This window comes from Asparagus officinalis, chromosome 8 (genome assembly GCF_001876935.1).
Source record: "Asparagus officinalis chromosome 8, Aspof.V1, whole genome shotgun sequence".
Taxonomy (NCBI): Eukaryota; Viridiplantae; Streptophyta; class Magnoliopsida; order Asparagales; family Asparagaceae; genus Asparagus; species Asparagus officinalis.
The window spans coordinates 73,545,826-73,563,989 of NC_033801.1; the positions used below are offsets into that span (position 1 = coordinate 73,545,826).

The following is an 18,164-nucleotide window of genomic DNA, read 5'->3' on the forward strand; positions in this document are numbered from 1 at the left end:
TTTTGGGCCGGAGTTGATTAACAAGTCAGTTGATGTTGTCAGAATCATTCAGGAACGACTTCGCATAGCGCAGGACCGATTCAAGCATTGGGCGGATGCAAAGCGTCGACACTTGGAGTTTCAGCCAGGAGACCATGTGTTCCTAAAGATTTCCCCCAACCGAGGTAACATTAGCTTTGGAAGGCGTGGGAAGTTGAGTCCACGATATGTGAGACCTTTCGACGTATTAGAGAGAGTTGGAGAAGTGGCGTATCGACTTGCATTACCACACGCATTGGCTGGAGTGCATGACGTATTCCATATTTCTCAGTTGCGGAGATATGTTGGAGATCCGAGTCATATTGTAGATTTCTCGGAGATTGAGGTGCGACCTAATTTGACATACGAGAAACAACCTGTGGCAATTCTGGACCAAAGAGAGAAGACTCTCCGGAACAAAACCGTCACGCTTGTTCGTGTGATGTTGCACTCAGATTCTCCTGGCGAGTCGACTTGGGAGACTGAGTCTGAAATGAGACAACGATACCCTCATCTGTTTCCTGAATCTTAGTTGTCACATCTCCTACCTTACCTTGTATCGTTCTTGTCTTACTTTCTCCCTGCTATGAATATGCAGTAATTTTGAATCATTCTCTATATGTGTTGAGTTGAGTATCTCTTTCCATATCTCTGTCCTTGGGTTCTTTTGTGTATCACTCTTATTTTAAATTTCGAGGATGGAATTTATTTTAAGGGGGGTAGAATGTAATAACCGAAATGTTTCGATCTTGACTCAAATAAATTTTCTGGTATTTTAAATATTAAATTTTATTTTTAAAAGAGTAGTAATAAATTACCCGATTTTCTAGAATTTTCTATAATTTAAAAATCTTATTTTAATAGTTTTGTTAATTATAAATTAAATATTTTATCAATAAAGAAAGAAAAAAAGGGAAAAAAACTTTTAATAATTGTTAAAGTTTTATGATTTAAAAATCCAAATTTATATTTATTTAGCTAATTATAAATTAAATTACATTAATTAACTCTTGTTATTCATTTTGTAACTTTTAAATATTTTTTATTAAAATAAATAAATAAATAAATAATACAATAGGATATAAACCCCATCCACGTCAGTAACCTCTATCCTCTGCGCTGTTCATGAATCACGTGCACTGTAAACTTATACTAAGCAGCTCATGATTTTCTAATCAATCATATCTTACATTTTTTATTATTAATTTTTTTTATTTAAGCCCTCACCCAACCCTTTCTCGTGCTCACAGTCTCTCTCTCTCTCTCTCTCTCTCTCTCTCTCTCTCTCTCTCTCTCTCTCTCTCTCTCTCTCTCCCCGATCGATGCACACAACAGCTCTAAGAACAAAGGGGAGAAAAAAAAACCTTAAAACTTTCGAGCGATATATAATAGCTTTTTATGATATTTAAGAACCAAAATGAGGCAACCTAATCTATGGTAAGCAGTATACTTGGAGAAAAACTAATTTGATGATAATGATTAATGGAGCACTAATTAGTTGTTGCTCTCATTTCATCATAAAATAGATTCGGGGAGCGGAGGAGAAGTTTTTACCTTGTCACTTNCTCTTCCCGACGCCCCAGCCACCACTGTGGCCATCACCTCCGCCTCTTCTTCCCCTCCAGCCCCTCAGTCGCCGTCGTCGCTGAACTCCCCAAGCTCGAGTACCCCCGCTGTAGCCCCATCTCTCTGTCGTCGCCCCGCCCGTTGCCGCTCGTCGTAGCCTCCTCGAGCTGCTGTGTGCGTCGCCAAAACAGCAAGAAGCGTCGCCGCCACTTCATCCGTGGACCCGTATCATCGCACGGTAATGACGTATCGATCGACAATAAACCGAGGCAAGATTCCTATTCTTGCTCAGTACAATTTAGATTGATCATAGATTAGTTATGCATAAGAACTCCTTTCTCGAATAATTATTCGTTACAAATATAGAACTGTCGTGAACATACTGAACTGAGAACTATAACGTATAGAACTGTAGTGAACTAAATGGACTGTGAAAAAAAACTTATGACCATTCACATTATAATACATATACTGTGATACCTGCACGGATTTATTTGACGAATGATATTAAAAAGTACTAAAAATAATATTGTGATAATTGATACTGTAAAGATAAAATAAAATAAAATTATTTTAGATTAATTTATAATTTTAAAGAATTTATTTAACAAAATAACCATTTTAAAATAATTATAATAAATTATTTTGGTGAAAAATCATTTTAGAGTAATTATAATAAATTAATAGAATTTATTTGACAAAAGAATTATTTTAGAATAATTATAAATAATTTAAAAGAATTTATTTTAGAATAAGTATCAATTTAGAATAATTTCAATAATTTAAGAGAGTTTTATAAAAGGAATTATTTTAGAACATTTATAAATAATTTTAAAGGATTTATTTTAGAAAAGGGATTATTATAAATTTTCATGATTTATGTTTCTTAAATTTAATTATGTGATATGCTATGATATTGTTATATATGATTAGTTACATTTATTACTCTTTGTTATGTTTGAGAACCGTTAGAAATTCATGACTAGTGTGGCCTGGTGTGTCCTGTTTAAGACTTAGAAATATGTGTGTATGTTAGCTTAGAAAAACAAGAGAGTTGGGATGGGAAAGTCTTGGTTCATGTGATCGGATAAGGCTGTTGATGTATCTTCCAGGCTCGCACCAGTGGTCGGTGTCGCCATTAGGGTTGGTTTGTAGGGCTAAAGTGAAGTGTGTACATCACTTTGGTCAGTGGGAAATTTATTTCGTCACCCGGGTTTTGTTTGAAGTTCGAACCATGCAGAAAACGGATTGCGTGTAGTCCTCTAGGCCGCATGTGTAGCAGGATTGGATACACGTAGGGGATTTGTGAACAGTCAGTTATCCAATGATATGAACGTTGACTCTGTGTGAGATATGTATCAGTGACCTGTTATACCATGGCTAGTAGTATGACCTCGTTACTTGGATGATTAGTCTGATCGCAACTTGCATGACCTCGTTACCCGATTGATTTTTGGATTCTTCTGATTATTATATTCTAGTGGTGGATTTCATTTAGATTATTACTATTATCATTATTATTGTTCTTGCATTGGTCGTACGATCGTTTCTACTTTCCTTGTGGGATCTTGCCGTGTGCCATACACGCTGACGTACACCTGTTTTCTCTGGTGTACGTCAGATTTAGAGGACAGATAGGTCCAGTATGATGATGCATTAGAGCAGGAGTATGCCCAGCCGGAATGTCTTTCGGGTGGAACAGAAGAACAGACGGCAGCTTAGCCTTTTCTTTTACGATGGACACTAGATTATTTATGTAGTACCTTATCCTTTAGTCTTTTGAGAGACTTAGTTATTTTTATAGTACTTCCTTCTTACTTGTTGGACTATGTATTTTCTTATTTTAGTTGGACTATTTTGTAATAAGGGCATGTTTGACCCAAACTTTGTGTCTCGGATGATATTCTATTCGTGTTATGTCTCTTTTTTTTATTCTGAGTTGTTCATTATAATCTCGCCACTATGATCGGGAATCTGTGCCTTTGCATTTATTTCTTGACGCTTAGCATATTAGGTTGAGGAGAAATGTTTAATTTTATTTATTCTCCTTAATCTAATACGTCGCGGGCTTGCTCGCGTCTCGGTTCCTTGGTATTTTGGAAAGCGGGGCGTGACAGCTTGATCTTGTTATTTTCAAGGAGAAACTCGAAAATGCCTGGAACATCTTTGTCCTTGAAGGAGTACTCTTTTTGGAGTCTCGGATCCGAAGTCTTTTGCTATCTTCGGGGTTGTTGATGCGACGTCTGATTAACGTCAACAACTGCTGCAGGTGCCTTCCCCTTACTACGGGAGGCGAAGTTTGAGTTCGGAGGATTAGCCGTCGGTTGGCTCCTCTCGGTCTTCTTCCTTCTGAGGAAGCGTTCGGCCCGCTCTCCGCACATCTTCAACTCTTTCCAGGTATTGGAGGGTGCTACTTCTATAACTTCCAACACGTCCAAAGAGAGGTTGTTATGACAGGTTTGGAGGATGAAGTCCTCTGTGATTGGATCTCGACAGTTCATCGTCGTATTCCGGAAGCGCTTGACCAAGTCGTTGACTGTCTTGTCGTCTTCTTGTTTCTCATCAAAGAGTGTCCTAATTGATACCTCGGCGTCATCATTAAAGAAGTGAGCGAGGAATAAGCTCTCCAGGTCTTCCCAGCTGTTGATACTTCCGGGTTTAAGACGGCGGTACCAATCGAAGGTAGGTTCGCGAAGGGTGCCAACGAATGATCGAACCATCAGGGCTTCATTACCGGAGATCATGTCCAAGTGGGACTTGTAGTAGATCAGATGCTGAGTGGGTGAGCCCTTCCCGTCGAACGACGTGAAGTTGATCAGGTTGAACTTAGCCGGATATGGAATTGATTCCCACTCTCTTGTGTAAGGACACATAATACCGGTCTTCTTCACCTCTCGAGCAGACATCAGAGCGTTAATTTTGCTCTCGAGGTCTTTCATCTTATCGTCCTCGTCTGTATCCTTCTTTGGTCGATTTCGAGGAGGAACAACGGGGCCACCCCTAGTGTTGTTATCATTGGTAGGACCACCCCCGGCCTTGTTATTCTTAATAGGGCCACCCCAACATTTTGGTCAATGGGAGGGTCATCAGCATTGATGTATTCATCCACGTCTGAATTGCTAGCTGCTTGGCTAGCATTGTTACGACGACTGGATTCACCTAGCTGATTCGACAAAGCTCGGATTTGTTGGTCGTGTATTTGTCTCATCTCCTGCATAGCCATTTCCATTTTGTAACCACTTTATCATGTTCTTGGATAGATTCAGATCAGTTGGAACAAATCCAGGTGGTTAACATAAAAAAATAGCTTAAAACTGCCAAAAATAGGTTTTCGGGGGTGTGGACACCCGTGGGTGTCTCGGCCTGACCGAGACAGTCAGAGTGTCTCTGCTTGTTTTGCATCTAACTCTCTCATATGATCTCCAAATGAAGTGATTCAAGATGCATTGGAAATCTGACGAAGATATCTACAACTTTTGTCTTTTGAGTTTCTTTATATTCGAATCGAAGCTTGGTCAAAATCTATATTCTTCTCTGAGACACAAACGCTGTCTCGGAATTCCAAAGCAGTTTGTACTATCTTTGATATTTTGGCTTTATCTCTCTCATCTGATCTCAGAATGAGTTGATCGAAGATGCATTGGAAATCTAACGAGAAGATATATAACTTTCATCTTTTGAGTTTCTTTAGATTCAAAGCAAGACACTCTCTACCATGGCCGAGACATTCCAACTGTCTCGGCCTTGGCCGAGACAGTGTAAATATCTCTCTGTTGTTTTGCCTCTAACTCTCTCATACGATCTCGGAATGAGTTGATCCAAGATGAGTTGGAAAGCTAACGGGGAGATGTACAACTTTTATCTTTTGATATTCTTCATATTCAAAGCGAAATAGTCTCTACCAGGACCGAGACAGTCCAACTGCCTCGGCCTTGGCCGAGACAGTGCAAGTGTCTATTCACTATTTTGCCTCTAAATCTCTCATCCGATCTCGGAATAAAGTTATCCAGGATGCGTTGGAAATAGGACAAAGATACCTACAACTTTTATCTTTTGAGATTCTTCAGATTCGAATTGTATCATGGCCAAAATATGCGATACATAATTGGTGTCTCGCAGGTGCGAAACAGTCTGTACTGTCTCGGGTATTTTGGCTCTAACTCCCTCGTCCAGCCTCGGAATGAAGTGATCCAAGGTGCGTTAGAAAGCTCACGAAGATGTATACAACCTCCCATGGATGAGACATCTATGAGATGAGCAATAAATGAGTGGTGCTTACTCCTTTGTGGGTGAAACGTAACCCCAGGTCGAGTCGCTTCTTCGTTATTGTACCATCCCGTTGATTTGTATACTTTATCAACTCGCTTCGTGCATTTGTTAGCTTCAAATAATTCTCATTAACTTGGATAATAACGCTCATCGTCTTTTCTCTGTCTCGAGCCGCGTGCGGGAATCCGTGGGTAATTTTTGACGCATACATAATTATGTGGATGACCCTATAATATGCATAATTACAAGAGTAACATTGAAATTACTGATTTTATCTACATAGATAACTATTAGAAAGAAAAAATAAATAAAATTGAGGTTGACCGATATAATTATAATCAATATATAATTACAATCAAGAATCACAAGATTATCCTTGAAGATACCCGTGTAATCGCACCATATCTTAGGGTAGTTGGATGTAATTAATTCTAAAAGATTATATTAAGCAAGTTTCAATTTGAACAAGAAGCAATTCCTCTATTTTGCAAGTTGTATTCTTAGAATAAACATTTTGGATTGCAAGAATATTCAACTAGACATATGTGTATATATTGCAATTTTCATGTAATTGGACGAGTATGAATAATATCAGAATGTTATGAATACTATCATAATATTTTGTAATAGTAATTTTATTTGGATTCGGATCCTCTCTAATCAGAGTGCTATTCGCACTTGAAATCTCTATTTAAAGAGATGAATTATAATATGTAAATTAAGTTAGTTGAGAAGAAATACAAGAAATCCTTCAAAGTAGAGTATTGCTTGCTCTGACCAAAATTTGTATTTAAATTTTGTTCTAGTTTCCCGAGAGTTTTAAATTGCCCACCGCATATTAAGCTGGGTAATGACTGGGCCACAACCCAAAAACGCCCAACATGTTTGCTGCAGTAGTTTGAAGAGTCAAGGGCTCCATGGCTCAGTTTGCTCAAGGCCCAACATGGTCGTGGTTCCACAATCCATGCACGTGATTATCAACTAACGCATCGCCCCCGAGGTCACGTGATACTACCCGTCCCCGACAGAGACTCACGATCTGACGGTCAGTTTGATCCCGTATCTGATGCTGAGAATCGGGTTGGGGTTTCAGCACCTGGACACGTGTCGCACAGACAGGGGATGGAGTTGAGTGGGTCCCATTTTCAATAATAGGGGTACACCCCCAACCACATCCCAAACCATACCCCCTCTCTCATATGTTACAGTGCACCGGGCCTCACATGAGATTTTAAAATTTTAAAATCCCATGTGAGACCCGATGCACTGTAACATATGAGAGAGGGAGTGTGGTTTAGGATGTAGTTGGGGGTGTGCCCCAAGTGCCACCCTTGAAAAATTAAAGCATTGCAGAGATTGCTCTCCGATCGTCGTGCTCACCATGATGTAGCTATCATGATATAGTTTAAAATTAGCTATGTTAAAAAAAATAGTTTTAAGTTTAAAAATTATAACCTTTTTGTCTTAAACCATGTATATTTTTTTAATAAATGCGTTATTAATAAGCAATTCACATAATTAATCTCTCCAACTGGTCCCCACCCAATTCCGGGTTGCTCACGTATACCCAATGAGCTTAATTATTTCTCATATTTATAGTAATTTTTCTCATGAGAATATCAGATTCGACTTGTTTCTTATTGTAGGACGCTTGCATAGAACATCAAAATTTTGTGACTAAAGACTAATTTAAAAAAAAATAAAAATAATACTAACGGGGAAGTAAAGCTCGCAACTCAGAAGGACTTTTCCATAATAATAATAAACCCTCTTGCTGACCCAGCCCACTTTCGATTAACAAACTACCTCCTCGATTAAAAAAATTAAATTAAAAGAAAAAAGAACTAAAACAAAACTGGATCCCTTTCTTCTTCCTCTTGCCTTCGCTGTTCGAAATCACGCTACAAGTTCTAGAAACCTAACCCTAGCCCTAGAAATCTCCCCCAAATGCTCGTTGCTTTCAATTGAAGATGAGGCTGCCACCTCGGCGATTGAGGATCCCTCTCCTCGCTCTCAGTGGTCTCCTCTTCTTCACCTCTTTCCTCTTCTTAGCAATCGTCCCTGCCGATTTCTCCCCTGCTCTGCGTAATCTAAATTCCACTCTCTAAATATTTTTTTTTTTGGGGGTAAAATATTGATGACGTATGCTGATTATTGTCTTTTAATCTTTTTCCCCCGATGCAGAGCATTACCAGTTGATTGGGGAGAACTCTGTTATAGTGAGAAATCTCTGATCTAAAGACTAATTCGTTTTTTTCATTTTTAATTTTTTAATATTCAAGGGGTTTTTTTTGTTTTGTTTTTGAATGCAGAGGAAAACAACTGAGAAGCTCAACTCAATCAAACGGGTACTGGATTATTTGTTAAGCTGACTATCTGAATTAAAGCGCGAAACTTTTATGTGTTTGTTGAGTTGAGTTGTTTGTTTGGTGAAGCACAGGAAATTAATGGGGGATTGAGAGTACCTGCTGAGATTGTCTTAAAAGATAGAAATTATCACGCGCCAGCTGAAAATGCTGTGCAAAATGAGAGGAGTGGTGGTAATTTATTGGGAACTATTAGCTTTCTTCTTAAAATTTTTGGGTGGTGTTTTTGTTTTATTTATTGAACTAATGTTTGTTTACCTCTTTAACTGTAGGTTTGAGAGACGCTGGTGATGGCGAGGAAGTTAAGGAGCACGATGCTCCGAAATTTTCTGTTGAAAGGGTGAGTATCTATCCTTTTCTTTTCTGTTCTTTGAATCAGGTAAAGTCTTTAGTGATTTTATTAAGTGAATGGAAATAAAACTGGCTGTACCCAGATTATAAAAGCCTAGTGGGCGTTGAATGATACCGAATTAAGTAAGTTTTGAACAAATATTTTCTACTTGGATTATAACTTGAATAGCTTTTATGAGAATCAGAAAGAGAAAGATAAAAGTTTTATAGAATCATTTTTGTCCTTTCCTTACATGGTCCTTTCAATTTTCCACATTTTGCTTTGCAGGAGAAACCTGCTCAGCTATCTATAGGAGAACAAAGGGGATCATCTCGGCAACATCCCATAATAAATGAGAAGGTTGGTGAGATGGAAGATCAGCTAATCACAGCCCAGACTTACTTGCAATTTGCACCGCCAAATAGTAATTCCCATTTAGTAAGAGAATTGAAGGTGAGAATTAAAGAAATTCAAAGGGTACTTGGTCACTCCAGAGGTTCTAGTTTACCGAGAGGGTAAGTTGGTTTATGTATTAATTTATTTATACGCAAACTGTTTACATGTTAGGAAATTATTCAATCATTCATCGAGATTTTATCATATGTTTTGATTGAGATGAGAAAAACTATCCAGTGGTTTACAGAAAATGAGGGCGATGGAAGAGACATTGTCCAAGGCCAACAAGGCTTATCCAGACTGCTCTGCAATGGCATCAAAGCTACGTGCTATGACACAAAATACAGAAGAACAACTCAGAGCCCAACTGAATCAAGCTTCATATCTTATTCAGCTTGCTGCCAGCACTTTCCCTAAAGGTCTTCATTGCCTATCCATGCGCCTTACTACACAGTACTTCACTTTGGAGCCTAAGGATCGCCAGTTTCCTAATACAAACAAAACTCAGAGAGAAGATTTATATCATTATGCCATTTTTTCTGATAATATTTTAGCATGCGCCGTGGTAGTGAACTCCACAATATCCTCTTCTCAGGTGAGATTACCTATAATTTGTTATGTGGTTTTCTCATTTTTTTTTGATGTTTTATGTGCAAAGTTTGCCATATTGCACCTTAAGTACTGCTCAACACATTACTATGCTCCATAATTGGTCTTGGCACCATTAATGCATATAAGCAGCCTAACCAAAGACTATAACTTGTATGCGCTAGAACTGACTTACATATCATGAATCACCTCTTGTTCATGTAACCTTATAAATGGATTTGTTCTGCTGGCAGTTTGGATGTGCCATCTTTTTATTCAAGCTTATATGATTCAGGTCCCTTATTGCTCAAATTTAATTCCTATGCCATGTAACTAGCCTGATTATTTTCAAAGTTTTCAAGATCATGTGGTTTGGGCATATAATCATTTATTTAAGGCATATGTGTTCAATAATTGAAGTCTTATAAGGATAAAAAAATGTCCGGTATCATTCTCCATTGGAGGTCCTTTCTCTTGATTTGTCACCCTTAACTTCTTCCACCTCTTATGGCGTAACTTGTGTGGGGTTGGACTATTAGAGGTAAGCTAATTTGACCTGGTTGATAGACCTCTAATTTGAGCCAGCAAGCTGAAAATCCTATACTAGGATCAATGTTCAAAAGTGTGATTTATGCGGCTGCATATTCATCAGAAAATTGCTGTTATATACCCGCGTTAAGTAATTATAAAAAGGAACTAGCAATGACCACACTAAAAAATGACGTGATATAAATAATTAGTATGTGCATGCGCATGCAGGAGCATAAAGAATGTTGTCATGTTTAAATTTTGACCCCATATGCATCACATTTAACTTATAAGGGCTATATAAATACAGAGGTACCAACATCTCTCCCTCTCCCTCTCTCTTTAGTAATTCTACTGTCCTCTTCCCTTCCACTTATCTCTTTCCTGGGTATTTACTCATCTCTCATAAAGTGTGTTCTTTGAACTTTCATTTGTGCTTGTCTTATATTGTGTGTCAGGTTTAGACATTTATTTATGTCGTGGACTTGTGAATGTGTCTTCATATGGTTATGCACAATTACATATTTACAAAGTTAAATAATCAGTTTTTAGCCTCTAATCTATGTCCATTTATTTTGCACATGTAGTAATTTACTTATGTTCCTAGGTTAAATATCCTTCGTATTCTAACTTTGAAATTGGAAACTCATGAATCTTTTGTGGATGGGTTGTTAGTTTCCTTGCTTTGCACGTACATTTTTAAGGTAAACTTACATTGTGAAAAAGTTGCATAAGTTACTATGCATGAAAGTTTCAATAGTTCCTGTTATCAGATGGATGGGTTATATAAAACCAAAAAATAAAATAAAAACCATCAACATCTCTTTCTCGACTTTGCTTCACAGATTAGTAGTGAAAATCTTCAACAAAAGAAACCTATATTTGGTGTAAAAATTAACTTTTTGGTGTTTCAAAGTTCAGTTCTGTTGATAGTTCCGCAATACACTTCAAGAAATTTCTTTTTTCCCCCTCTAAAATCAATTAGCTGTTGCAAATGGTGTGTGCAGTGGTCGTTGGATCTGGGAGTGCCGGCACTGTAGATATTTAGAAGATCATTACAAGGAGAGCATGATTATAGAACCAGTGCTTGGGTATTATGATCTACGTTCACAGGCAATAGAGGATTACAAAAGTTGAGAACCTCTACCAAAGCTGATACATCGTTACATCCTTATAAATCCATTGCAAAATAGAGAAGAAATCCTCATGGATAAACACAAATATTCTCTCTTATTAAATTTAATTTCCTTCAAACAATGTGCAAGTGCAACCCTTATAATAACATTTATACGAGTCTTTAAGGTTATTTAGAATGTTCAGAACAAGCAAAATTGCTTACACAACCAGCAGTAATTGATCAGATGATTGAGGGATCAGCATTCTGATTGTCCAAATTTTCTAGAAAGCAAATGCAATAGGTTGAATGAGTGTCTGATCAACTGATCAGTACTCCACCAGATGACAGTATTCAAAACTGACAACATCCAAGGCACAAACTCAATCAGAGCAATAATATTTTAGTGGAAAATGCTCGATAGCCCATAAAATCTGATGACGGCAATGGTATATGATCTATCATCATAAGACAAGCCTAAGTCAAGCATCAAGAGAACTAATATGATGCAAATGAATATATCAAATAATGCCAGCATTGTCCCTCATATCCTAGCATTCGCCTAGGATGCCAACATGGTGTGCAAAAATGCTTGTCTAACTATTCTTTGGTGCATTTATTATAAATAAGACTGAAGTTCTTTGATGAGAATTTACTCACCCTAGGGTCACAGCATTAAGGGAAAGAACGAATAGTTCTTTATTAAGGTTGCTGATAATTGATCCACCCGACTGCAGCTGTAAGCATTTAGATAGGCTCTACAACTTGAAGCAATAGATTCAAAAGGTTCTTGATTTGGCTCTCTTTTTGGTTGGCTCTACGACGGTAGAGATTGTTAGAGAGATTAAGTGCTTTCTGTAGTGTAATTAGGATTGAGCGAAAGAAAGATCTTCACATTGTACTCCTCACTATTTAGTTTCTCCTTCACTTGTGGACGTAGGCTACAAGCCAAACAACGTATATATGTATGTATTTTTGTTCTCAATATTGTGATTGATATTAGTTAATCCTAAGGATTTGTCAATTGTCATAAAAAATTGGCATTAGAGCCCTAAGCTATCAATCAGATGAGAATATGATGACAACTACTACGAAGTGAGATATTGAGAAGTTTGACGATAACATTAGTTTTAGCTTTTTGCAAGTTAGGATAATCATTGTGAAGACGCAAAATGGATTGAGGAAGAATTTGTTCTGGAAGTTGAAAAAATTGGCTACCATGTGTGAGGATGATTGGATTGGACCATTACAGAGATATGAAGATATAGTAGCTTATGCATCATCAATTGATGATTATATACCATTCTTCTATTCAGGAGCTACTTCAACTTATGACTCTGCAAATTAGTTAGTTATTCGTATGGATTATTCAGTTGGTAAGCTGTCGAAGTCTCTTTCAATTTGTGAGTCTTAAGAGGTGCTTGGGCTTAATCAGTATGTGTTGCACTTAGTGCCTAGTGGGACTATTGGAGAAAGTAAGTTAGCTTAATTTGGAGTGAGAAATTTTTTTAATATTTGAATCAAGGTGGAGATTTGTTATGGGTGATTCAAATTCTAATCCTTGAATAGGATATGCAAAATCCAATTAGAGTTTCTATAAGCCATGCCTAGTATTAAGATTAGAACAAAAGAGTTCGTTTATTCTACTGAGATTAAGATTCTTTTGTAGAATATTGTGGTTAGCAACAACACTTATCTTTAGTCTCTATTAATAAGATAGAAGCTCTTTTATGAGCATTTACCCACTCTAGGGTCGTAGCATCAAGAAAAGGAACGAATAGTTCCTTATTAAGGATACAAGCAAATGATCCACTTGACGATAGCTGTAAGCAATGAGACGGGCTCTGCAGGTTGAAGCAATAGATTCAAGAGGTTTCTGACTTGGCTCTCTTTTTGGTTGGCTCTACAGGCAGTCGAGATTGTTAAAGAGATTAAGTTCTTTCTGTAGTGTAATTTAGGATTGAGTGAAAGAGAGATCTCCACATTGTATTCCTCATTATTTAGTAAAGCTATTATCCTCCTTCGCCCGTGGATGTGGTCTACAAGCCGAACCATATGTGTTTTTGTGTTCTCAATATTTTTCTCATATTTTCGTGTGATTGATATTAGGTTATCCTGGGGATTTGTTATTAACCATTCTATATTTTCCTCCTAGTTTCTTTGATTCTTTTTATTATTACCTTTTAAATATGTTACTTCTTGATGAAGTTCTGCTTTTCCACATCGTAGAAATGTAGCTTTTTGCAGGTTGCGGTCCATCCAGATTTTTGCCTACTCAGATTTGTGATCATCTTTCTTTCAGTTTTTTTGGCCAGTCAGACCTTTCTTTTAATTGTTGTCATATTGATTTCGACTTAATTTTCAATCATGATTTGTTTGTACCATCATATTTATATATTTAATGTTAATATATTTAGCAATAATGTTAAGATAGAAACACTAGTAATAAACTTTATCGTTGTCTCATCTTACTTTCTAATGTTTTTATGAAAAAGAAAACTCTGTGATCCATGATTCGTAACTTAACTCTGACTTTCTAAATTGATATCATGTTAAGTTATTTTGAAAACATAAGCATTGTGTTTTGCTTCCTTTCATTATGTTGGCATTATCAAGTTGCTTACGATCAAATGCAAAGTAAAATGTTAGATATGTTGTTTGTTAGGGCGCTAGCATTTAAACTTTTTTGTGTCACAGATGCTATTCTTCTTGCATATCTTCACTCCAGCCTCCATTCTGGCTTTCTGCATCTAAGCTCCAATCGTAGGTGGCCATATTCTGCTGTATGTTGGGAAAGATGGTAACCTCTCCTGTCATAATCCTCCACCCTCCTAATTCAAAGGCTAAACTTTCTTCTCCTTTGTTCTCATCTTTCTCAGGACTTCTAGTTTTCTTTGCACGGTTAAATATCAAGCTTTAGTCGTGGATTGACTAAATGCACTTAGGACTAAATTGATTAGCTTGCTGATAGAGATCTGATTTACCTAGAAAGCTCAAAAAAAGGAATGCTCTGACACAATAATAATCTAGGTGGCACTCAACATGATGGGATCACCCTTTTTTAAAAAGATGTAGTTGCCACTCTCTTGACTTGTCAGGCAAAACTATGTTTCTCAAATTCAGTTACACACCAGGTTTACAATAACCACGATTTCTTAAGAACCTTTTACTTTGAACAACTCTCAAGCATAATTTCCTTCTTTACTTGTTTCTTTGTCCCTCATCATGAGATGTATGTTAGAAGCTGTTAAGCTTTATCAAAATCAACTTTGTAACCTTTTCATGTAAGAGTAATTTGCATGTCAACATGTTTGATTTTGTGTTCTTTTTTATGGATAATATCACTTTTATAAACACATAATATCCGGTTTTAACCTCACCTATTTTTATCTTTTGATGGCATGCTTCGACATCTTTCCCTGGTTTCACAAACTTAAAACGTGGAACCAACCAGGACTGACCCACTATCTATTCTATGTAGTTTAACCCATTTTTTTCACTAGTTGATCAAATTTACAATTTTTCACCAGCGTTACCACATTTTCTTAGTCTAATTCTGTGTAAATACTAAACAGTTATTCGGTTATATTTACTGTCTTTATTCGTTAGAGGGTACTGTTCTTGTCTTATGCATGTCATTAAGATTTTTGGATATTGTCATAGCACTTGGATTTTGTAATTTCTTATTTTAATATTGCTTTTCCTGAATCATTTTAGTTGATCCTGTAAGGTACGGCTACAAATATGGAAGTTAAACTCAAATGGAACATAAGACATGTTTAATTTGATTCCCATGCCCCATAACTCGATGAGCCTAGTTCATATTTTTGCTCCACGTGAATTTCTTGGTAAATCATAATTTGTTGCCTACTATTTTTGCAGGCACCTGACCAAATTGTCTTTCATATAGTGACTGATTCTCTTAACTTCCCAGCAATGACGATGTGGTTTCTTTTGAACCCACCTGGGCGAGCCACAGTTGAGATACAGAACATGGACGATCTCAAATTGCTTCCTCAAGATTTCAGTTTAATGGTTAAGCAGTCAGGTGTACGAGATCCACGATTTATTTCGCCACTCAACCATCTTCGCTTTTATTTGCCAGATATTTTTCCTTACCTGAACAAGGTTTTACTTTTGGATCATGATGTGGTAGTCCAGAAAGATCTTAGGGTGTTGTGGAAAATAAATATGAAGCGCAAAGTAATTGGTGTTGTTGAGACATGCCAGAAAGGTGATTCATCTCATCGACTGGATACGCTCGTTGACTTCTCTGAACCAACAATGGCAAAAAATTTTGATGCCAAGGCATGTCTGTGGGCATTTGGGATGAATATATTCGACTTGCATGAATGGCGGAAACGAGGTTTAACTCGAGTTTATAGTAAATGGCTTCAGCTGGTAAGGGAAAGCTTTTAGCGCTCATTTTTACTTTTATTCCTTTTCCTTCCCCCCCAAAAAAGTTTCCTCTTCTTTTAACAAGCATCTCAAGCGGGTTCAGAATATAATGTTTTTTAAACATGGTAACTATATTTAGAGCACATTTAAAACTCATAATTTCTTGCTTTCTCTATATATATGAATATAATATATACATCTGTGTCTAATGTTTGGCTGCAAAATGTAAAGAATGGAAAAGGATCATGTTACCTGAAGCAATTCAATTAACTTTTAAATAGGGACATGAAACGTGCAGTGCCTGGATACATTTAACTAGACATGGAAACCTGTGATAAGAAAAAACAGTTTTTAACTGGAGCACTAAGCACATAGTCTTGTACCTCAAGGTTACCTCTTAACTGTATCGATCCTTATGAGACATTTCATCGATAAATTTATTCTAAGGTTATCTGTTACATTTATGGCTTCCCAGGGAAGGAGGAGGCAATCATGGAAAGCAGGAAGCTTGCCATTGGGTCAGCTAACATTTTACAACCACACAAGAACTCTTGATAGACAATGTCACTTAGTTGGACTCGGACAGGATTCTTCAATGAATAGATCAGAGATCGATAAGGCAGCAGTCATCCACTATACTGGAAACATGAAACCATGGCTTGAGATTGGTATTCAAAGATACAGAGGTTATTGGAACAAATTCCTCAATTATGATCAGCCCTTTTTACAACAGTGCAACATCCATGAGTAGCCCCTGTTGGAGGCTTTCGTTCTAGTTGTTGTTTCTTAAAAATTTCAATAGTTGTTTACCGATTCTTTCTCTTCTTGTAATGTAAAATCATCGCTCCATATTTTGTCTTTCTTCACCCAACACAGCTGCCGTTTATAGCCCATCCCATTCTTTTTCGCAGACCCTGATAGAATAAGAGTTATCCTTTGGAGCTCTTTTCCTCTATATTTTTACCGAATACCCTCTATTGATGTAAGAACATATTAACAGAGTGTACATTTTGGCTCAGAAACCTTAAAATTTCATATGATTGTTTTTTTTTGTTTTTCAGATATCTTGTTTTTGCAGCTTATATCTTCGATTCCAGTGCTTGTTTTCTGGATGTAAAATTGGCAACTTGGAACGTCTGTTAGTGATAGAAGTCTCTGTTTGTTTTGCTGCTTTTATTGCATAAACCCTTCGGCGTACTAAATCTCCTAAAATGGTTCCTTGAGTAGAATAGCATCAACTCTCCATGATAAGGATAGATACGTGCACGTGGAAGTTATTGGTTGGATGGGAGAGGATGAGGTTTCCGAAGAGGGCCAGCCACTGAGTCACACCGATGAAACTTCCAATATTGCAACAGTCGAACATGTAAGCTTGTTTTCATCTTCATATTTCGCTCTTCCTGTCTGCTTCTTTGCTGCTTTCTATTTCCTCTCTGAGCCAAGAATAATGGCCACAGCATGTTGCCCCTCTTCAGCTATTGCCCGCGCTGTGCTCGCTTCCAAGGCGGCGATTCCCGTCACCTCGCCGCAAGTTCTTGGTACCCATCGCAACTTCTTAGTGATTTAAAGAAATTTCGTGTCAGTTCATTGCAACATTCGGCTATTTTCTTTTGCTGTAAGCCATTAGAATTCTATACGCGTTTCATGAAAATTATAAATACATCTTTTAAGGACCAATTCTAAGGACATGTTAATCAAGAAAAGCTGAAAGCTGAAGTTAAACTTGATTGTGGTTTCGTCCTTTATTCCCTCTGACTTAATAGGTGTGCCTCAAACTGCAACGAGGATAGCAACAATGAGATGCTCACCAGAGAAGAAGCCACACCGACGTGACACCCAACGAGCCTCAACTGCTGCCATGACCTCGTCGCTTGTGCTTGCGGCGAGTAGCGTAATGAGCACCCCTGATGCGGTTCTGGCCCTGGTCGACGAGCGAATGAGCACGGAAGGAACAGGTCTGACGCTCGGCATTAGCAACAATTTATTGGCGTGGATACTTCTTGGTGTGTTCGGACTCATTTGGTCCCTTTATTTTGTGTACACATCTGATCTGGATGAGGATGAGGACTCTGGTCTTTCCCTTTAAGAAATTCAGTTTGTATTAGAAAAAGAATGAAGAAAAGCAGATAACTGCCAAGTAAATTTTAAAATGCCTTGCCTTATTCGCTTTTATTCAATAAAAAAAATATTTTCTTTCTATTTTTGAGAAAATGAGGAATTTTTTAGACACTCTTATTAGTTAGCTCTCTCTCTATTTGGACGAGCAGGAAAAACTTGGAGAGCAAAGAGATTTATACTTATAAATCATCGTAATACTTACTACTTTTGGTTTAATTGAAAATTCTTCCTTGAATCTTCACTTTCCTTCAGGAATTTTACATTTCTCTTACCATTCACATTGATAAATGAATCATCACCTTATCCTACTTCATCGAGGATAATCTATTTATTATTTAAAATTTAAGAAATAATTTTATTTATTCACTAATTAAGATATAATACATAAACTATTTAATTAATCGTATTAATGGACTAGATCCTAATCATTTATTTAATTCGAACAACTAAGAAATTTCATTAGATTTATCTA

At 37.1% G+C, this 18,164-nt stretch overlaps 2 protein-coding genes across 4 annotated transcripts; both read left to right on the plus strand.

Moving 5' to 3' along the window:
* Nucleotides 7,623-16,634, plus strand: LOC109851542 (probable galacturonosyltransferase 6). Of its 2 annotated transcripts, none has more exons than XM_020421733.1 (9): nucleotides 7,623-7,938; nucleotides 8,038-8,072; nucleotides 8,166-8,201; nucleotides 8,294-8,393; nucleotides 8,492-8,559; nucleotides 8,839-9,065; nucleotides 9,184-9,541; nucleotides 15,059-15,577; nucleotides 15,856-16,038. In XM_020421733.1, exons 1-9 carry the CDS (start codon nucleotides 7,824-7,826, stop codon nucleotides 15,907-15,909), a joined length of 1,512 nt encoding a protein of 503 aa, XP_020277322.1. In that variant the 5' UTR covers nucleotides 7,623-7,823; the 3' UTR covers nucleotides 15,910-16,038. The 2 variants fall into 2 exon arrangements, with proteins under 2 accessions (XP_020277322.1, XP_020277321.1); XM_020421732.1 differs by lacking the exon at nucleotides 15,856-16,038 and adding an exon at nucleotides 16,050-16,634 and having other exon boundaries at nucleotides 7,626-7,938.
* LOC109851543 (photosystem II reaction center W protein, chloroplastic) lies at nucleotides 16,711-17,736 on the plus strand. 2 transcript variants are annotated; one of them, XM_020421734.1, is made up of 2 exons: nucleotides 16,711-17,112; nucleotides 17,338-17,736. In XM_020421734.1, exons 1-2 carry the CDS (start codon nucleotides 16,860-16,862, stop codon nucleotides 17,658-17,660), a joined length of 576 nt encoding a protein of 191 aa, XP_020277323.1. In that variant the 5' UTR covers nucleotides 16,711-16,859; the 3' UTR covers nucleotides 17,661-17,736. The 2 variants fall into 2 exon arrangements, with proteins under 2 accessions (XP_020277323.1, XP_020277324.1); XM_020421735.1 differs by having other exon boundaries at nucleotides 16,937-17,189.

What these genes read in the sequence shown, in the direction of transcription:
- LOC109851542 (XM_020421732.1), top strand. Translation starts at nt 7,824, where the DNA reads ATGAGGCTGCCACCTCGGCGATTGAGGATCCCTCTCCTCGCTCTCAGT. An exon ending in TTGGGGAGAACTCTGTTATA is followed by an intron (nt 8,073 to 8,165) that starts GTGAGAAATCTC and finishes TTTTGAATGCAG; the next exon opens with AGGAAAACAACTGAGAAGCT. An exon ending in CCACAATATCCTCTTCTCAG is followed by an intron (nt 9,542 to 15,058) that starts GTGAGATTACCT and finishes CTATTTTTGCAG; the next exon opens with GCACCTGACCAAATTGTCTT.
- LOC109851543 (XM_020421734.1), top strand. Translation starts at nt 16,860, where the DNA reads ATGGGAGAGGATGAGGTTTCCGAAGAGGGCCAGCCACTGAGTCACACC. An exon ending in CACCTCGCCGCAAGTTCTTG is followed by an intron (nt 17,113 to 17,337) that starts GTACCCATCGCA and finishes CTGACTTAATAG; the next exon opens with GTGTGCCTCAAACTGCAACG.